This window comes from Buteo buteo, chromosome 9 (genome assembly GCF_964188355.1).
Source record: "Buteo buteo chromosome 9, bButBut1.hap1.1, whole genome shotgun sequence".
In the NCBI taxonomy this organism is placed as follows: Eukaryota; Metazoa; Chordata; class Aves; order Accipitriformes; family Accipitridae; genus Buteo; species Buteo buteo.
In genome coordinates this window covers 39,313,585-39,326,286 of record NC_134179.1, presented here as the reverse complement: position 1 = coordinate 39,326,286, position 12,702 = coordinate 39,313,585, and the positions used below count along the sequence as shown (strand labels likewise).

Genomic DNA, 12,702 nt, shown 5'->3' with positions numbered 1-12,702 from the left:
TATGTGCATATTTATCGTACCTAAATGCAGCTTGAAACTTAGCTCTTTAATCTGCTTCATGACCATTCAGCTGTGGCAAGAAGCTTGGATTCATCCCTAGATTTATACAGAAAACAAAGAGTTGGACCCTACCTTTCTGTTATTCATGTCTCTTGCCTCATGGATTGTAGAAAAGGTGCCAGGAGTTCCTATCCCATTTTGTTCCTGAGTGCAAATGTGTTCATAATTAGCTGAAATATATTTTGACTTTCTGGGGCAGCCTCCCAGTCTGCTGGGATCTCCAAAAACCTGTTTCCATTTGGCTAATGCCATAGATTTGTGGTGATACACAACCAGAATCAGGAAAATAAAATCAACACATTATCCATAGTTGCATTTGTTTAGCTGATTATATTCAAAATGCTTCCTTTTTAAATGTGAAAAAAAAAGAACACCAAACCAAATATATTTGAATCTGAAATACAAATTGTACAACTTGGTGGATATTAAATTTGCCGACAGATGCTATTAACCTGTATCTCACTTTTTTCTGCACTTAGAAAATAAGAGTAATGCGAACAGTTGAGAAGTGCTGACTTTTTAGGTGCCACAACTACAGTTAAGGACGGTCTTGTTCTTCCTCACCAGAGGAGAGTTAGTAGGAACTGACTATTATTTGCATCCAGGATTTTATTCTCCTCCCATCATCACTATGAGCAGAGAGGGCTCAGACAGCCAGGACAAGAGCACAAGCCTGGGATCCTGTTATTGCAGGTAGTGACAGACCTCAGAGTTTTAGCCAGTCCTTAACACTTAGTGCATCTCTCCTGACAGTTATAGATTGGAATAATATTATGTATCTCCTTGGGCTGAACTTCTGTGAAGTCTGAGGTGGTTTTGAAAATTAGAAAATACAGCATGAGGAATTGAATTTGCTACTAGAAACCAGGTGGGATAGCAAGCTGTGGCCAAACTAACTGTTTAACGATCTAAAAACTACTCTGGCAAGTTTTCAGAAGAGAAAAGACAGATGGAAGGAAAACCAAAATAATACCCACTTCTTCTAAATCTACACAGCTGTTCAAGATCGCAGAGTAAAACTTGGCCTGATAGATTTTAGTCAGTCACAAAAATCTTATCACTTGTCACTTTATGAAGACAAAAAGTGTGCCTTCTGCATGTGATGCTAATTTTGTAAAGCTGGGTGCATGTTACTCGTCCTTTCTGACTGGCTAGATCAGGAAGTAACCTATTGCAGATCATTTGTTTTGCCCAACAGACTTGAACATTATGGTTAATAAAGCATTGCAAAATAGATTATAAAGGGTTCTTTTTTCTTCTCCGTTTTTCTGTTTCAGATCCTAATTTTTCTCCTTTATTATTTTTATCCTTTCTTGGCATTATCAAGGTACTTCTATTGGCAATGAAGCAGAGGTAAAACAATTAAAGAGGTAAAAACCTGTCTATTTTTTTAAAAGAATATTTCATTCCTAAAAAATGAGAACAGAACGAAAATTTAAAAAAAAACAATTAAGGAATCAGTCTTTTCCTCTGCAGAACGACTTAATATGAGGAACCACTGGACTGTATCGTTTGAGTGAAAATGAAGCAGCGATGTCTGTGGTCCATTCTGCAACCAAATTCCTGTTGTAATCGGTGGCAGTTAGCACTAGATCCTAGAAATCAGATACTTGCAAATTACACTGTATTTTTTTCTTTTTTTTTAAACAGGTTCACTCCTTTTGCAAATGGACCAGACGACACCCCAGAGGAGATTCTGGCCAGGATTGGCAGTGGCAAATACGCACTTACAGGAGGAAACTGGGATTCAGTATCTGATACTGCAAAGGTCAGTGAGCACTTCCTCAGATTTTGTTCTTGTTCTCTGAAAGGGGCTAGCAGTCTGCAGTTGAAACAAACTTAAGAGAGAGATAGACAGAAAGGTTATTTCTCAGTGCCTCATGAAATAAAAGCTTGCTTCTTTATGCTTATACCACTCTGCATGAAATACTGTGTCAGGAATTTTGGTAGTTTGTTTCCTTAAACTAGAGCATAATATAACACCATCAGTTGTGAATGCTCTGGAGATTTAAATAGCACAGAACTCTTTTTTGGTGCAACTGAACTTTTAAAAGAAGTGTAGGGTTGTCAGTGCCACAAATGTATGGTTCATAAGTGAATCACCTTTTTGCTCCTCAAAGTTACAGAGGAGCAGACAGGTTACAACCTAGCATTTTTAACTCCTGTACAGTTCACAGTTTCGGCTGCCCATCTATCACAAAGCATGGAAACCCCAGGAGATAAAATACCTCTGGTGCTGAGACTTCTGGGCACGAAGCTGTGTACTAGTCTATGAGACAGGTAGGTGGGCAGGAAAGCTGGCAAGCTTCCAGTTGCCTGACATTAATCAAAAACTTTGACAGGATTTAGAGATTCCTGCAAGAGATTTCAGGTTTAGCAACTGGTAGTATCCAATGGAAGATCATTCATATATCCCACCAGAAAACTGCGAGCAATCCTAGTAACATATTAGTCTTGCTACCAACACCTATGAGCCTCACCATGTATTTTTTATCAGATGTCCAGTTTTGAAATTAAAATGTTCAGATGTGGTAGAACTGATCTTATTGAATTTTAGCCACTTGAAGTTTAGATTTCTATTCTGAGCTTCTTTTGCAAGCATGTTTTGGAGTCAGTGAGGAGATGCCTCCTGATGGCAGCCTTTCTAGGTGGAGTTTACCACCCCTGCGACGTCATCGGTAACTAACACTCACTCAATAAGCTGAATTCCTTCCACATTATCTTTTGACGGGATTATCAGCTGAGAGTTGAACATTACACCTGAAAATTTTAAAGATGAGACTTTACACTTAAAAAATACAAAGCATATCTGAAGTGCATCCCTTTCTCCATTGGACGTGCTGGTGATGACACTGCCACCGGGAGGATCTTAGTAAAACCTGCACTGCTATTAATTACTTTTCCCCTTTTACTGTTTTCTTCCTTTTAAACCCAGGACATTGTGTCTAAGATGCTTCACGTAGACCCTCATCAGCGCCTCACAGCAGTCCAAGTCCTAAGGCATCCATGGATAGTGAACAGGGAGTACCTGTCTCAAAACCAGCTCAGCAGACAGGACGTTCACCTGGTGAAGGTACGTCCTACACCCCTGCCTCTTCCTTCCTTGCCGAATGAGCTGTCATTTCTGTAAATATTCTGGAAAGCGACAGAGGAATTGGGAAGATTATTTGCCACAGAGGCCAAATTTAATATGGCACTGTGTTAACAGTAAAGAGTTTTGACCTGCCACCTGCTTGATATTTTTAACTTCAAGCTGCCTTGTAATGACCTGGTGGCATTCTGTGCACATACTGCTACCCACCGCTTTTTGAGTCAGAGACACCCCGGTGGTTTGCCAGCCTAAATGTTTTCATCATTTCATGGAGATCATCCACACATGTCCATTTTTCAGGGGACTGAATAGGGGAAGGGAGGGGAAACACATCAAAGAACTGAATTTCAGCCCAGCATTTTCTCTTTCTCTATTTTACAGGGTGCAATGGCAGCCACTTACTTTGCTTTAAACCGAGCACCTCAGGCACCAAGGCTGGAGCCTGTATTGTCCTCCAATCTGGCTCAGCGGCGGGGCATGAAAAGACTTACCTCTACAAGGTTGTAGCAGTACCCCCAAAAGGCCTCTTTGAAAAATCACCGTTTATTATTTGAGAAATTCACCTTTACTTGGCTAGCAGAACTTTTTTGGACAACCTGCACATGAAATCGCCAGAACTAGCAGAAGCCCAGCGTAACACAAAGTTCTCCTTTGCTCTGTCATTTCTTTTACATTCCAGCCAGGGTCCCGAGTTTAACAACTTCATAAAGATGTGCCAATTTTGCCAGTAGCTCTGTTTCCTTACTGAGATAAAGCCAGATAAAGCCAAATAAAGTAGGTGTGCTCCATCCTTCCCACCCTAGGAATTACTATTTCTGAGTCCTTAAGATGTTCCATGGGAACACTGTTTTCATTTTGTTTCTCAAGAAAAGCACTTTTTGCTATGAAGAATGAAGTCGAGTTTGAATGTTTTCAGCTGTTGCAGCATGCATCACGAGGAAGTGACTTGGCCGGTCACCAGTAGACATCTACTGATCTCCACTCACCCCAGGAAGAGTGAAGGCTGCAGAGACACATGAATAGTACCTTACTTGAAACAAGTGCTGTACAACATGAAGGAGAGTGAGCTGTCAGTGGTGGAAATACCTTCTGATTTCAAGAGATCTTTTGCACTTTGCCCCTGCGCTCTCTGGAACGACGCCAGCACCGCTCAAGCAGCGCGTGCCACCAGCCCTGACTTACTCGGAGGTCTCCGAGAGCAGAAAACCTCTGAGAAACTCGGTCCTCTGAGGAAATTATTGGGTCTTACGAGACTGTGGGAAAGCGTTCTCGTAAAACAGTGTGAGTAGGAGCCTGTGGATCAGGGGAGAAAAAGGTGTCTGGTCTTGGCCAGCGACCAGGAGGTCTGCGAGGATTAGGTGAGGGGGCTGGGGAACCGAGCAGAGGCAGGGAAAGGCGCGGGATGCTTTGAGGACAGTGGGCAAAAAGACCCGTGGCAGCGTGCTGGGGAGCACTGCCAAAGGGAACTAGGGTGCATGTGCCTGGGGGGGCAAACTGGGACTCCCTTTAAAAGCGAGGGACGGTCCCTCCTCAGTGGCGGGTGCAGAAGAGGGTGGGTGGGCAGCCGGGCTGCCGAGGGGCCGGGTGGGTTGGTGCAGCCGTCCTCCCACCCCATCACCGGGTCTGCTCACGGAGACCGGCTCTGGCGGGCCAGAGTGCCACCCTGGGGCAAGCGAGGCCTTTTCCAGTCGTTGCTCCCTGCCCTTCCCTGGCTGCTCACCCGAATCCGCCTCCGTCGCCCGACGTTTCATGTCCCTGCCTGGCTGTTCTGCTCTAGCAGAGCTAAACTCCCTGTGCCACGTGTGTGCAGAGAGTACCTGCTTCTGAAGAGTCCAGCTAACTCTGTTACAAGCTTTAATAATAATAAAAAATTATGAGGAGAAACGGGAGGATGCTCTGCTTTTATATTTATATAAATATGTACATGTGTATTTATATACATATAAAAAAAAAGTTCTGTACCCTAATACCTGGATTTTCCAGGTTCATGGAAAGAAAACTGTGTTAAAACCGTCTCAGCAAAATGGACCTTTTTTCTCGTTCCCTGATTTCCAAGAAAGTGAGCAAGGTTTGTGGTGCCAGATGTGAACTATTTTTTTATTCTTTTTCTTACCCATCTTGGCCTATGGTGGTCACAAGCTGACCAGGATACTTCTTTGTACTGCTTTTGTTAATTTTTATTTTCCAAGTAAATTTTGTCACCTCAGATGCTTTGTGGGAAAAGCTAATACACTATGTTGGCTTTTTTTCTGCTGTGATGGGAAAAAATGGAAAATGTGAACATGGAGCTTCATATGCTAGAGATGGTAATTTTTCCTTGCTGGGTAGTATGTGTGTCTCAGTGCTGGACTGGAATTATCGGATCATTGCTTCAGAGTGTCCAAGGGAACAAGGAGTTGCATTTGCTATAGCAATATGCTTCCTAAAACAAGTTCTGTTCCAATGTTGACTGAAATTTGTTTGTTTGCATTAGTCTATTTTTAAATTTAAATTTATTCTTAATAATTTAAACCGATATTTAATGTTCAAGTTTATGTGCTGTGCACAGAGGACCGCTGCAAAGCAGCTCTCCTTGAAGCCCTTCTCTTTTCCAGAATAAACAATGCTGTGAAACTTCACACAGTGGCTGAATTGGCTTGGACTGATGTGTGCAAACACGCGCAGGTGTGTGTCTGTGGTTATATACACAGCAGCCCTCATTCTCTCCTCTGGCTAACCTGTGCTTAGTATCAGCTTTTTGTTGCCTTTACACTTTTCCTCTTCTTAGAAGTTAAGTCTCATATATTTCCACTAGCAGCACACTGCGAGGCGAGTCCACAGGCAAGGGATATCCTGGCTGATGCAGAAACGCTCTGGCCAGCCCTTGTTTCCCTGTAAGTGACTTCTGTCCTGGAAGAAGGCAAGGTGGGCGCAAGGATGCTAAGGGCAACCTGGAGGGAAGGCTGGATTTTCTGGGGTCCCAGCTGATTTGTGCTGTTTCAACAAAATATATTTTTAATGGTCAGTGTAATTGTATTGTATACGGGCAGAAAGAGTGTTGTAAATATTATGTACAGTTTTTGTCTCCCCCTGAGATTTCCTGGTCATCTTTCATTGCTTCAGTTTGCTTTCTCTTCACAGCCGTCGGAAACAGTCTAATTCCTTCTTGATATACTCAGTCTTAATTCTTTGAGCAGTTTTTTCATCTGAATATTATTGTAGGCCAAGCTTACAGGATGTCGCTCTTCCTGAAGTTTAATGGTTTAAATCTCTCCCTGATTTAGCTCTTTCTAACCCACCAGCTATCACCCTATTAACCATACAAGGTTAGGGCCACATACAGAATGATACATGTTGATGCTCATTAATTATTTTATAAGCCTAGAAATTACATATGAGGGGGTTTACTTGTTAAGATTTTGTTGCCAGTGCATCCAGATGTATGCACATGTGTATGTATATGTAAATACACCAAAAAAAGTGCTGTCCCAGCTTGTCCAATTGAGGATAGAAGTGTAGTCAGTGCTTGAGGTGATACTTAGAAGAGTTTTGTCTGTCTGCGGCATTCTTGAAAATCTGTCTTTGAAAACAGTAGTGGTTACTCTTGGTGTGGATAGGTGGCTGTGCCCATCCATGGAAGAAGCTGTCCCGTCCAGCCTCCCCTCTGTCCCAGCCGTGCATCCCCATGCACCCCCAAGGCAGATCAGCCCCCCCTCCCCAAGACTTGCCATGGGAGGTGCTCCTCTGAGGGTTTTCTGGCCTGTTTCAGTCAAGATGAACCGAGTTAAACCATTTCCACTGTCAGTCTTGCTGATCCAGCTCACTTGGACTGAAATACAAGAGCCTCCGTCAGCAAATCCAAGGGATGGTCGCTCCTGGCAGAGAGGGAGGAATAGGCTGTTGGCACTCGTTATTTCACACTGATGGCACCCACTGCCTCCCCTGGCCCAGCTGGATCCAGGTGAAGAAGCATGGCCATGGCCTAATTACTGCTACGGCTGCTTTTATACCAGCATCTCCTTTCCAGACTCCTTGCTACACAGTACAGCTCAGCAATAAGCATTTATTCTTTCCAGGAGAAAACTTAACTGAAAAAAGCTTAGCGCCTTTCTCTCTCTCTCTCTCTTTTTAATCTTAATGGACTTCTACTAAATGTTATGTTTAACTCCTGGAAGTCTAATAATCACTTTGAATTAGATCATACCGTCTTGCAGGTTAATAGTCCACAGAGTGATGGAGTGCCTTAGGCTATTACAAAAAGTATAGTTACATTTCTGAGCCATCACGGCATGCAAAACAACGACCGTCCAAGTCATACTGAAGTGTATGTGTCACAGACACAGTCAGCTCCTCTGGAGAGCCACTTTGAAAGCTGCCGAGGAGAGTCTGCCCGGCAGGGAGGAGGCATCTCCCCACACTTGGCAGAGCTGGACCCCACCTCTGCAGCTCCAGGACTATGACGAAACCAGACGGCCCTGATGAAGAAGATCGTGGGAAGTTACCCCAGTTCCTACACAGCACCACAGGTTGTGTGTATGGCAAAGGTGGGGGAGATGCTGCTCAGATGGAGGGCTGACCCCCGCCTCCAGTTCCCCATGAATTTTTACTTGTTTAAAATCTGTTTAATTTTTTCTGAGCCAGTTTTAACAGCAGATAGCATTTATAAAGCCTGACTTTTTCAGCAAACCGCAAGTGACCCTCACAGATACTTTGTAATCAATCTCTACATCCAAAAAAAAAGTCCATCTGACAGTAGGTTCTGGTTTGCTTCTCCAGAAAATCATCTTCAGCGGCTCCCTGAGACGGCCCCGGGTACTGGGGATAACCCAGGCACAGAGAGCTGGGAGAAGCACGTCTTGTGTGACATGACGTTGTGACATGATGTTGGGTGTCACGCTCTTACAAAGTACCAATTGTGTGTCCCTGTGCTTCGTCTAACCCTGAATGTACTGGGACTCTTCTCAGCCAGACTTAGGGCTGAATAGGTTTTGGACTGAGTTTGAAAGGGACAATAAATCTGTTGGCTTACAGGGTAGATCAGGCTCCGTTAGCAATCAGTATGCAGATCTTTAAGGGACAGGCTGGTTTTGCCTGCGTAGTGCAGTGCTCTCTCTAACAACTTGTACCCGGCGCTGGTACATCCGAATACATCCGAACCTTGGTCGTGTATGGCAATTGCTGTGTGTCTATGATATGAATTATGCCAGGGCTTGGATCATCCCCTAAGCCACGAGTGCCACAAGGGTTTCTCATGCCGCCGGTCCACAGAGCTTATGCCAGCATATGCAAGTGCTGATGCTAAAAAAAGGCAGGTAGTCACTCTCTCTTGACCTCAGCTGCTCATCTGTCCTGTTGCACCTCCCTTAGCCAGGTCACCACAGGGCAAAGCAAAAGTTTGTGCGTCACAACAAGTGGCTGGGGACAGCAGGAAGGCAACAGCGTCTTTTTTGCCAGCAGTGCTGTCAACACATTGGTGTGGCTGCAGCATCGGTGTCACCTCTGTCCCTCTGTTTCTGAGTTACGCTGAGCTGAGCCCACGTGTGGCTCAGTCAGGGCGATAAATGATGGGATGTCTGTATAGCGGCAGGTCACCAGTGCCAAGCTGTGCACACAGAAGGGGACAACACACCCAGGCTTCTGAAAATTGGCCACAAGTTCATATAAATGCCCTGAAACCAGCAGGTGTAGGGCCACAGATGACATGCCATGGGGACAACAATGTTGACTGTGTGTATTTTTGCCACCATTGCCTTTATAAAGAGGATAGAAAAAATCCTGGGGTTTGCTTTTAAATTACCCATTTTTACAGAGGAAATTCCTGATTTTGTGGACTGCTACAGCTTTCTAGATCCCTAGTAGGAGTAAGGCAGACAAACATGGAAGATCAAGCAGATTGCTATAGCAGAAAATGAGATATCTTAGCTTTCACTGGAAAATTATTTTCATTCAGGTGTTTTAAAGCTCTGTCTTAAGATGTATGTAGCAAAAACACCAAAGCAAATATTTAGAAGCAAAGTTCTCTCTACAGATGGTGCCTTTAAAGAAGAGCCACATGAGCTCCAGGGTCACATATCTGAATCTTAAAAGATAGGCAAGCAGCACAACTGGGCCAACCACCTCAGATATTCCTTACAGTAAAATAAAAAGGGCGAAAATAATGTTAATAAGATGCTTTATTATAGTTCATAAAATAAAGGCAAATGTGCAAGCCCATTTTCTTTCCCTCTTTTGAAGCATACATCATAGTGCTTTAGAAGTGTGCGTTCTTAACTCCGAGCTGACGCTGCCCTGAGACATTGCGGCTAAGCTGCTTCTGGTACCTCAGTTTCTCTGTGAACAGTCCCACACTCCCCCCTCCATGTCTGCCTACAACAGACACAAGCAACAATTGTGCATCCGCTCGTATTCTGTAAGTTAGCAAAAATTTGAGTGTTTAAATTCAGAAGATAAAGTGAAGTTAAAAGTGAGGTTCTCACTGTGTACAGAACTAAAATTCTCAGTATTTAGGTGAAGGGTGGGTAGAAGCCTGTGCAGAACAAGAATGTTACAGAGCAAATAAAGTCACAGTAGTTCTTGGAACCAAATTTTAGCTAAAATCTATTCATAAGTTTTGTGAGCCTAGACCTTGCACTTCCATGTGCAACTAGGTGACAGTGCAGGCACGTCAGCCAGCTAACCAGGCATCTGATCATGCGTGTCAGTACAGGCTTCCACATGGAAATGTTTTGCAGCCAAAGTTTAGAGTCTAAAATAAGAATTTGGCCCTTGGCATCAGCCTGTGTTGTGTAAACCATGATGTTCAGTGTTGAACTGTACAACCACTGCTTCTTGCTTTGGTATACATAGTTACAGAGTCAATTTGTGCTCTGTTATGTCTCCTAAATGGATGTTATGGTCATAGTTTTCAGAGACACCGTAGCCTGAAAGACAAATGAAGAAAATGCATGCCCTCTTTGATAAAGGCAAATTTTGAAAGGAGAGGCTGGAAATAAGCATTTTGAAGTGCAGAAAATGAAAACCAGTTGCTAAAAGATTGTTTCTGATTTGCTACTCAGAGCCAAATCTTGCCTCCTTCACTCTTGTTGTATTAGTTCCTTAATCCATATGCACCTTCACTGAAACGAGGGGGACAGCTCAGAGCAGGGTCCTCTTTTCTGTCGCAGTGGTGGAGTCTGGCCATTACGTCGTGATGTGTGCAAGGGGTTTTCTTGGGTAGTATTAAATGAATTTGACAAAATATGAACCTAAATCTAGCACTTTGTTTACAGGCTCCATATTCATGTTTACAAACAATGATTCTGAGACTCACGCTTTTTACGTTTCCTGTATGAAAAGGGCAGCCAGTGTACAGATATTTATTACGTTTACCAGCATTTCTGAATAGATTTTTTTTTTATAGTACATGGTTTTATGAAGTGTAATATTTTTATAGCAGAATGATGATCTTTGGACTTTCTATATTGTTACCTGCAACTGTTTGCAAATAAGCTCTTTGCTCCCTTTTTTCTGTGCACTGTATCCAGTGTTGCTGCTGCTACTGTTGTTGGCCTCAGCTGCTGCTGCCCCGCCGTGACGTGGGCTGATGGTATTGTGAAACTGTGCAAACTTAACTTCAAAGAGCTGTGATTGTGCTGAAGGGCTGGCTGCGTGCTGGGTCCCTCCCGGCGGAAGGGATGGGGAGCTGTACTCTACCAGGGCAAGAGTTTACTGTGGATGGCACCCCCAGGAGAAGCCTCAGTGCTCACCTTTGTCTGTACTCCGCCGTTTTTGGCTTGGCATGCCCATCCTTTCCTTTCTTTATAAAGAAATAAAAAAGAAAAAAAAAGGATCCTGCTCGTTTTTGCATAGTTCCTTTCCAGTCCCCAGGCACCGGCCACGTTTGAATGCCATGTGTTGGTCACAGTAAAAGCACACAGTCACCTTTTCAGATTATACCTGGAGCTGTTACCTCTGTGCAGCCTGAATGAATATCAAACCTCCACTTTGGGAAGCAACAAGTAAGCCTCTAACCTCATCAGTCAGACAGTTCACCCACCAGACAAATGTAGGATTTCACTGCCAGATAAATGAGTGCTTTCACACAAGCTGCCTGGCATGGATTTCCCTTGCCCCTTAGAGATCTTCCGAGGTACGGTTCTTCTGGAAACTGCTGGTCACTGGCAAGCAGCCTGCATAGCCTTTTCTGCTTGCTGAACTTACTAGTGACCACAAAGGCAAGATCAACCTCTCCTACTTGGAGGGATTGGTTCTGCTTCCCTGGCGTTACCAAGTCCAAGCCTGTGCACCATTGCGCTGACATTCACATCTGTGGATTTCCACCAGCCCCAACAGCATTGCAGAGGTTGCGAGTCCGACACAGGCTCCCCGCAGGAACAGCAGATTGCAGCAGATTGGAGAAACCACATGTGATTCAGGTCTAAGCAAGCATAACCAAGCAAACTTGGACTTCAGATACGTTACTCACAGGATTTCTGCTCTGACCATAGGTAGTCTCATGCCTCTGTTCTCCTGCCAGCTGCTCCTGTCCTCCTCCCACTTCTGTCCTTCCTTTCTTTTCTCTGTCCCTAAAAGAAATGACCCTTCCTGCTCCTTTAGTCCTCATGGACCTTCATCACTAGGACATGCATATGTCCCTCCTCATCCTCTTCCTCCACACCCCAGTGCCTACCATGAATTATTCCTCCTTTCCCTTACGAAGCTGCTGTCCCACAGGTCCATCTTGGGGTTTTTATAGCCTCATCCAGCAGGGAGGCCAGTGACTGCTGTACACTTGTCTTTATAGGCCCAGGGTTTAAAAAAGGAAGCTTTTCTGGCAAACCATAATTATATACAAGAACATCCAAATGGGAAAACTGGGGGGGATGGGGAACCAGGCTTTCTTTTCCCTCCCCTCTTCTAATTCCTCCTTTAATGTGACCACAATCGGGAATGAGCCAAGGTCAGCCACTGTTGGACATACGTAACTTTGCAGAGGACCTGGTTAGGAAGCCCTGTGGCATGCCAGGCCCTGGGCAGGCAGCTGCGAGCCTTTTCCTCCAACCCCAGAAAACAAATAAATAAGATGTCTAAGAGGAAGGCTTTCCAGAATATGCTCAAGTGCCTGATACAAGACACGGCCCTTTTAGGAAATCTGTATCAGCAACCATCTTAAATTTCTGCACTTACTGATAAGTGACCGTGCTTTTTTTCCCTAGATGGAGAAGAACACATTTGTTTAAAAAAAAGTAGCAAACAACTCCCCGCCCCCTTGTAATTCTGCTCTTTTGTCACCATTCATTTCCTTCGTGTATCTGCCTCCTGCTCTATCCCATCCCAGTTCACCTTTGGCTGCTTCATCCCCTTTTTGTGTCCCACTTGTTCTGTACCATGAGAATTGTCCTGAGGCTCAAAAAGTCTTGTTACATGGCTGAATAGTATCTTGCTTGAGGGCAGCATAACTACTGGCCGAGCACCTCAGGCACTACAGCAAGGCAAATAATAGGCAGTAAAAATAGCGGCTAATGTCTGAAGATGACAAGAAGCAGAGATTTTGCATTAAAAACTATGAAGAAGAGCTGAAAACAAGGATTTGG

At 44.1% G+C, this 12,702-nt stretch overlaps 1 protein-coding gene across 2 annotated transcripts in view; it reads left to right on the top strand.

Moving 5' to 3' along the window:
• RPS6KA2 (ribosomal protein S6 kinase A2) overlaps positions 1–5,769 on the top strand; it is a 172,413-nt gene extending 166,644 nt beyond the window's left edge. Inside the window, exons 19-21 of one of the 2 annotated variants that reach the window (XM_075036113.1) lie at positions 1,711–1,828; positions 2,996–3,133; positions 3,533–5,769. In XM_075036113.1, the coding sequence (XP_074892214.1) occupies positions 1,711–1,828; positions 2,996–3,133; positions 3,533–3,658 (382 nt within the window). In that variant the 3' untranslated portion in view covers positions 3,659–5,769. Of the gene's footprint in view, positions 1–1,337; positions 1,431–1,710; positions 1,830–2,995; positions 3,134–3,532 lie in introns of those variants that run through there. The other variant, XR_012651700.1, reaches the window with a different exon arrangement.
• Positions 5,770–12,702: the final 6,933 nt, after the last annotated feature.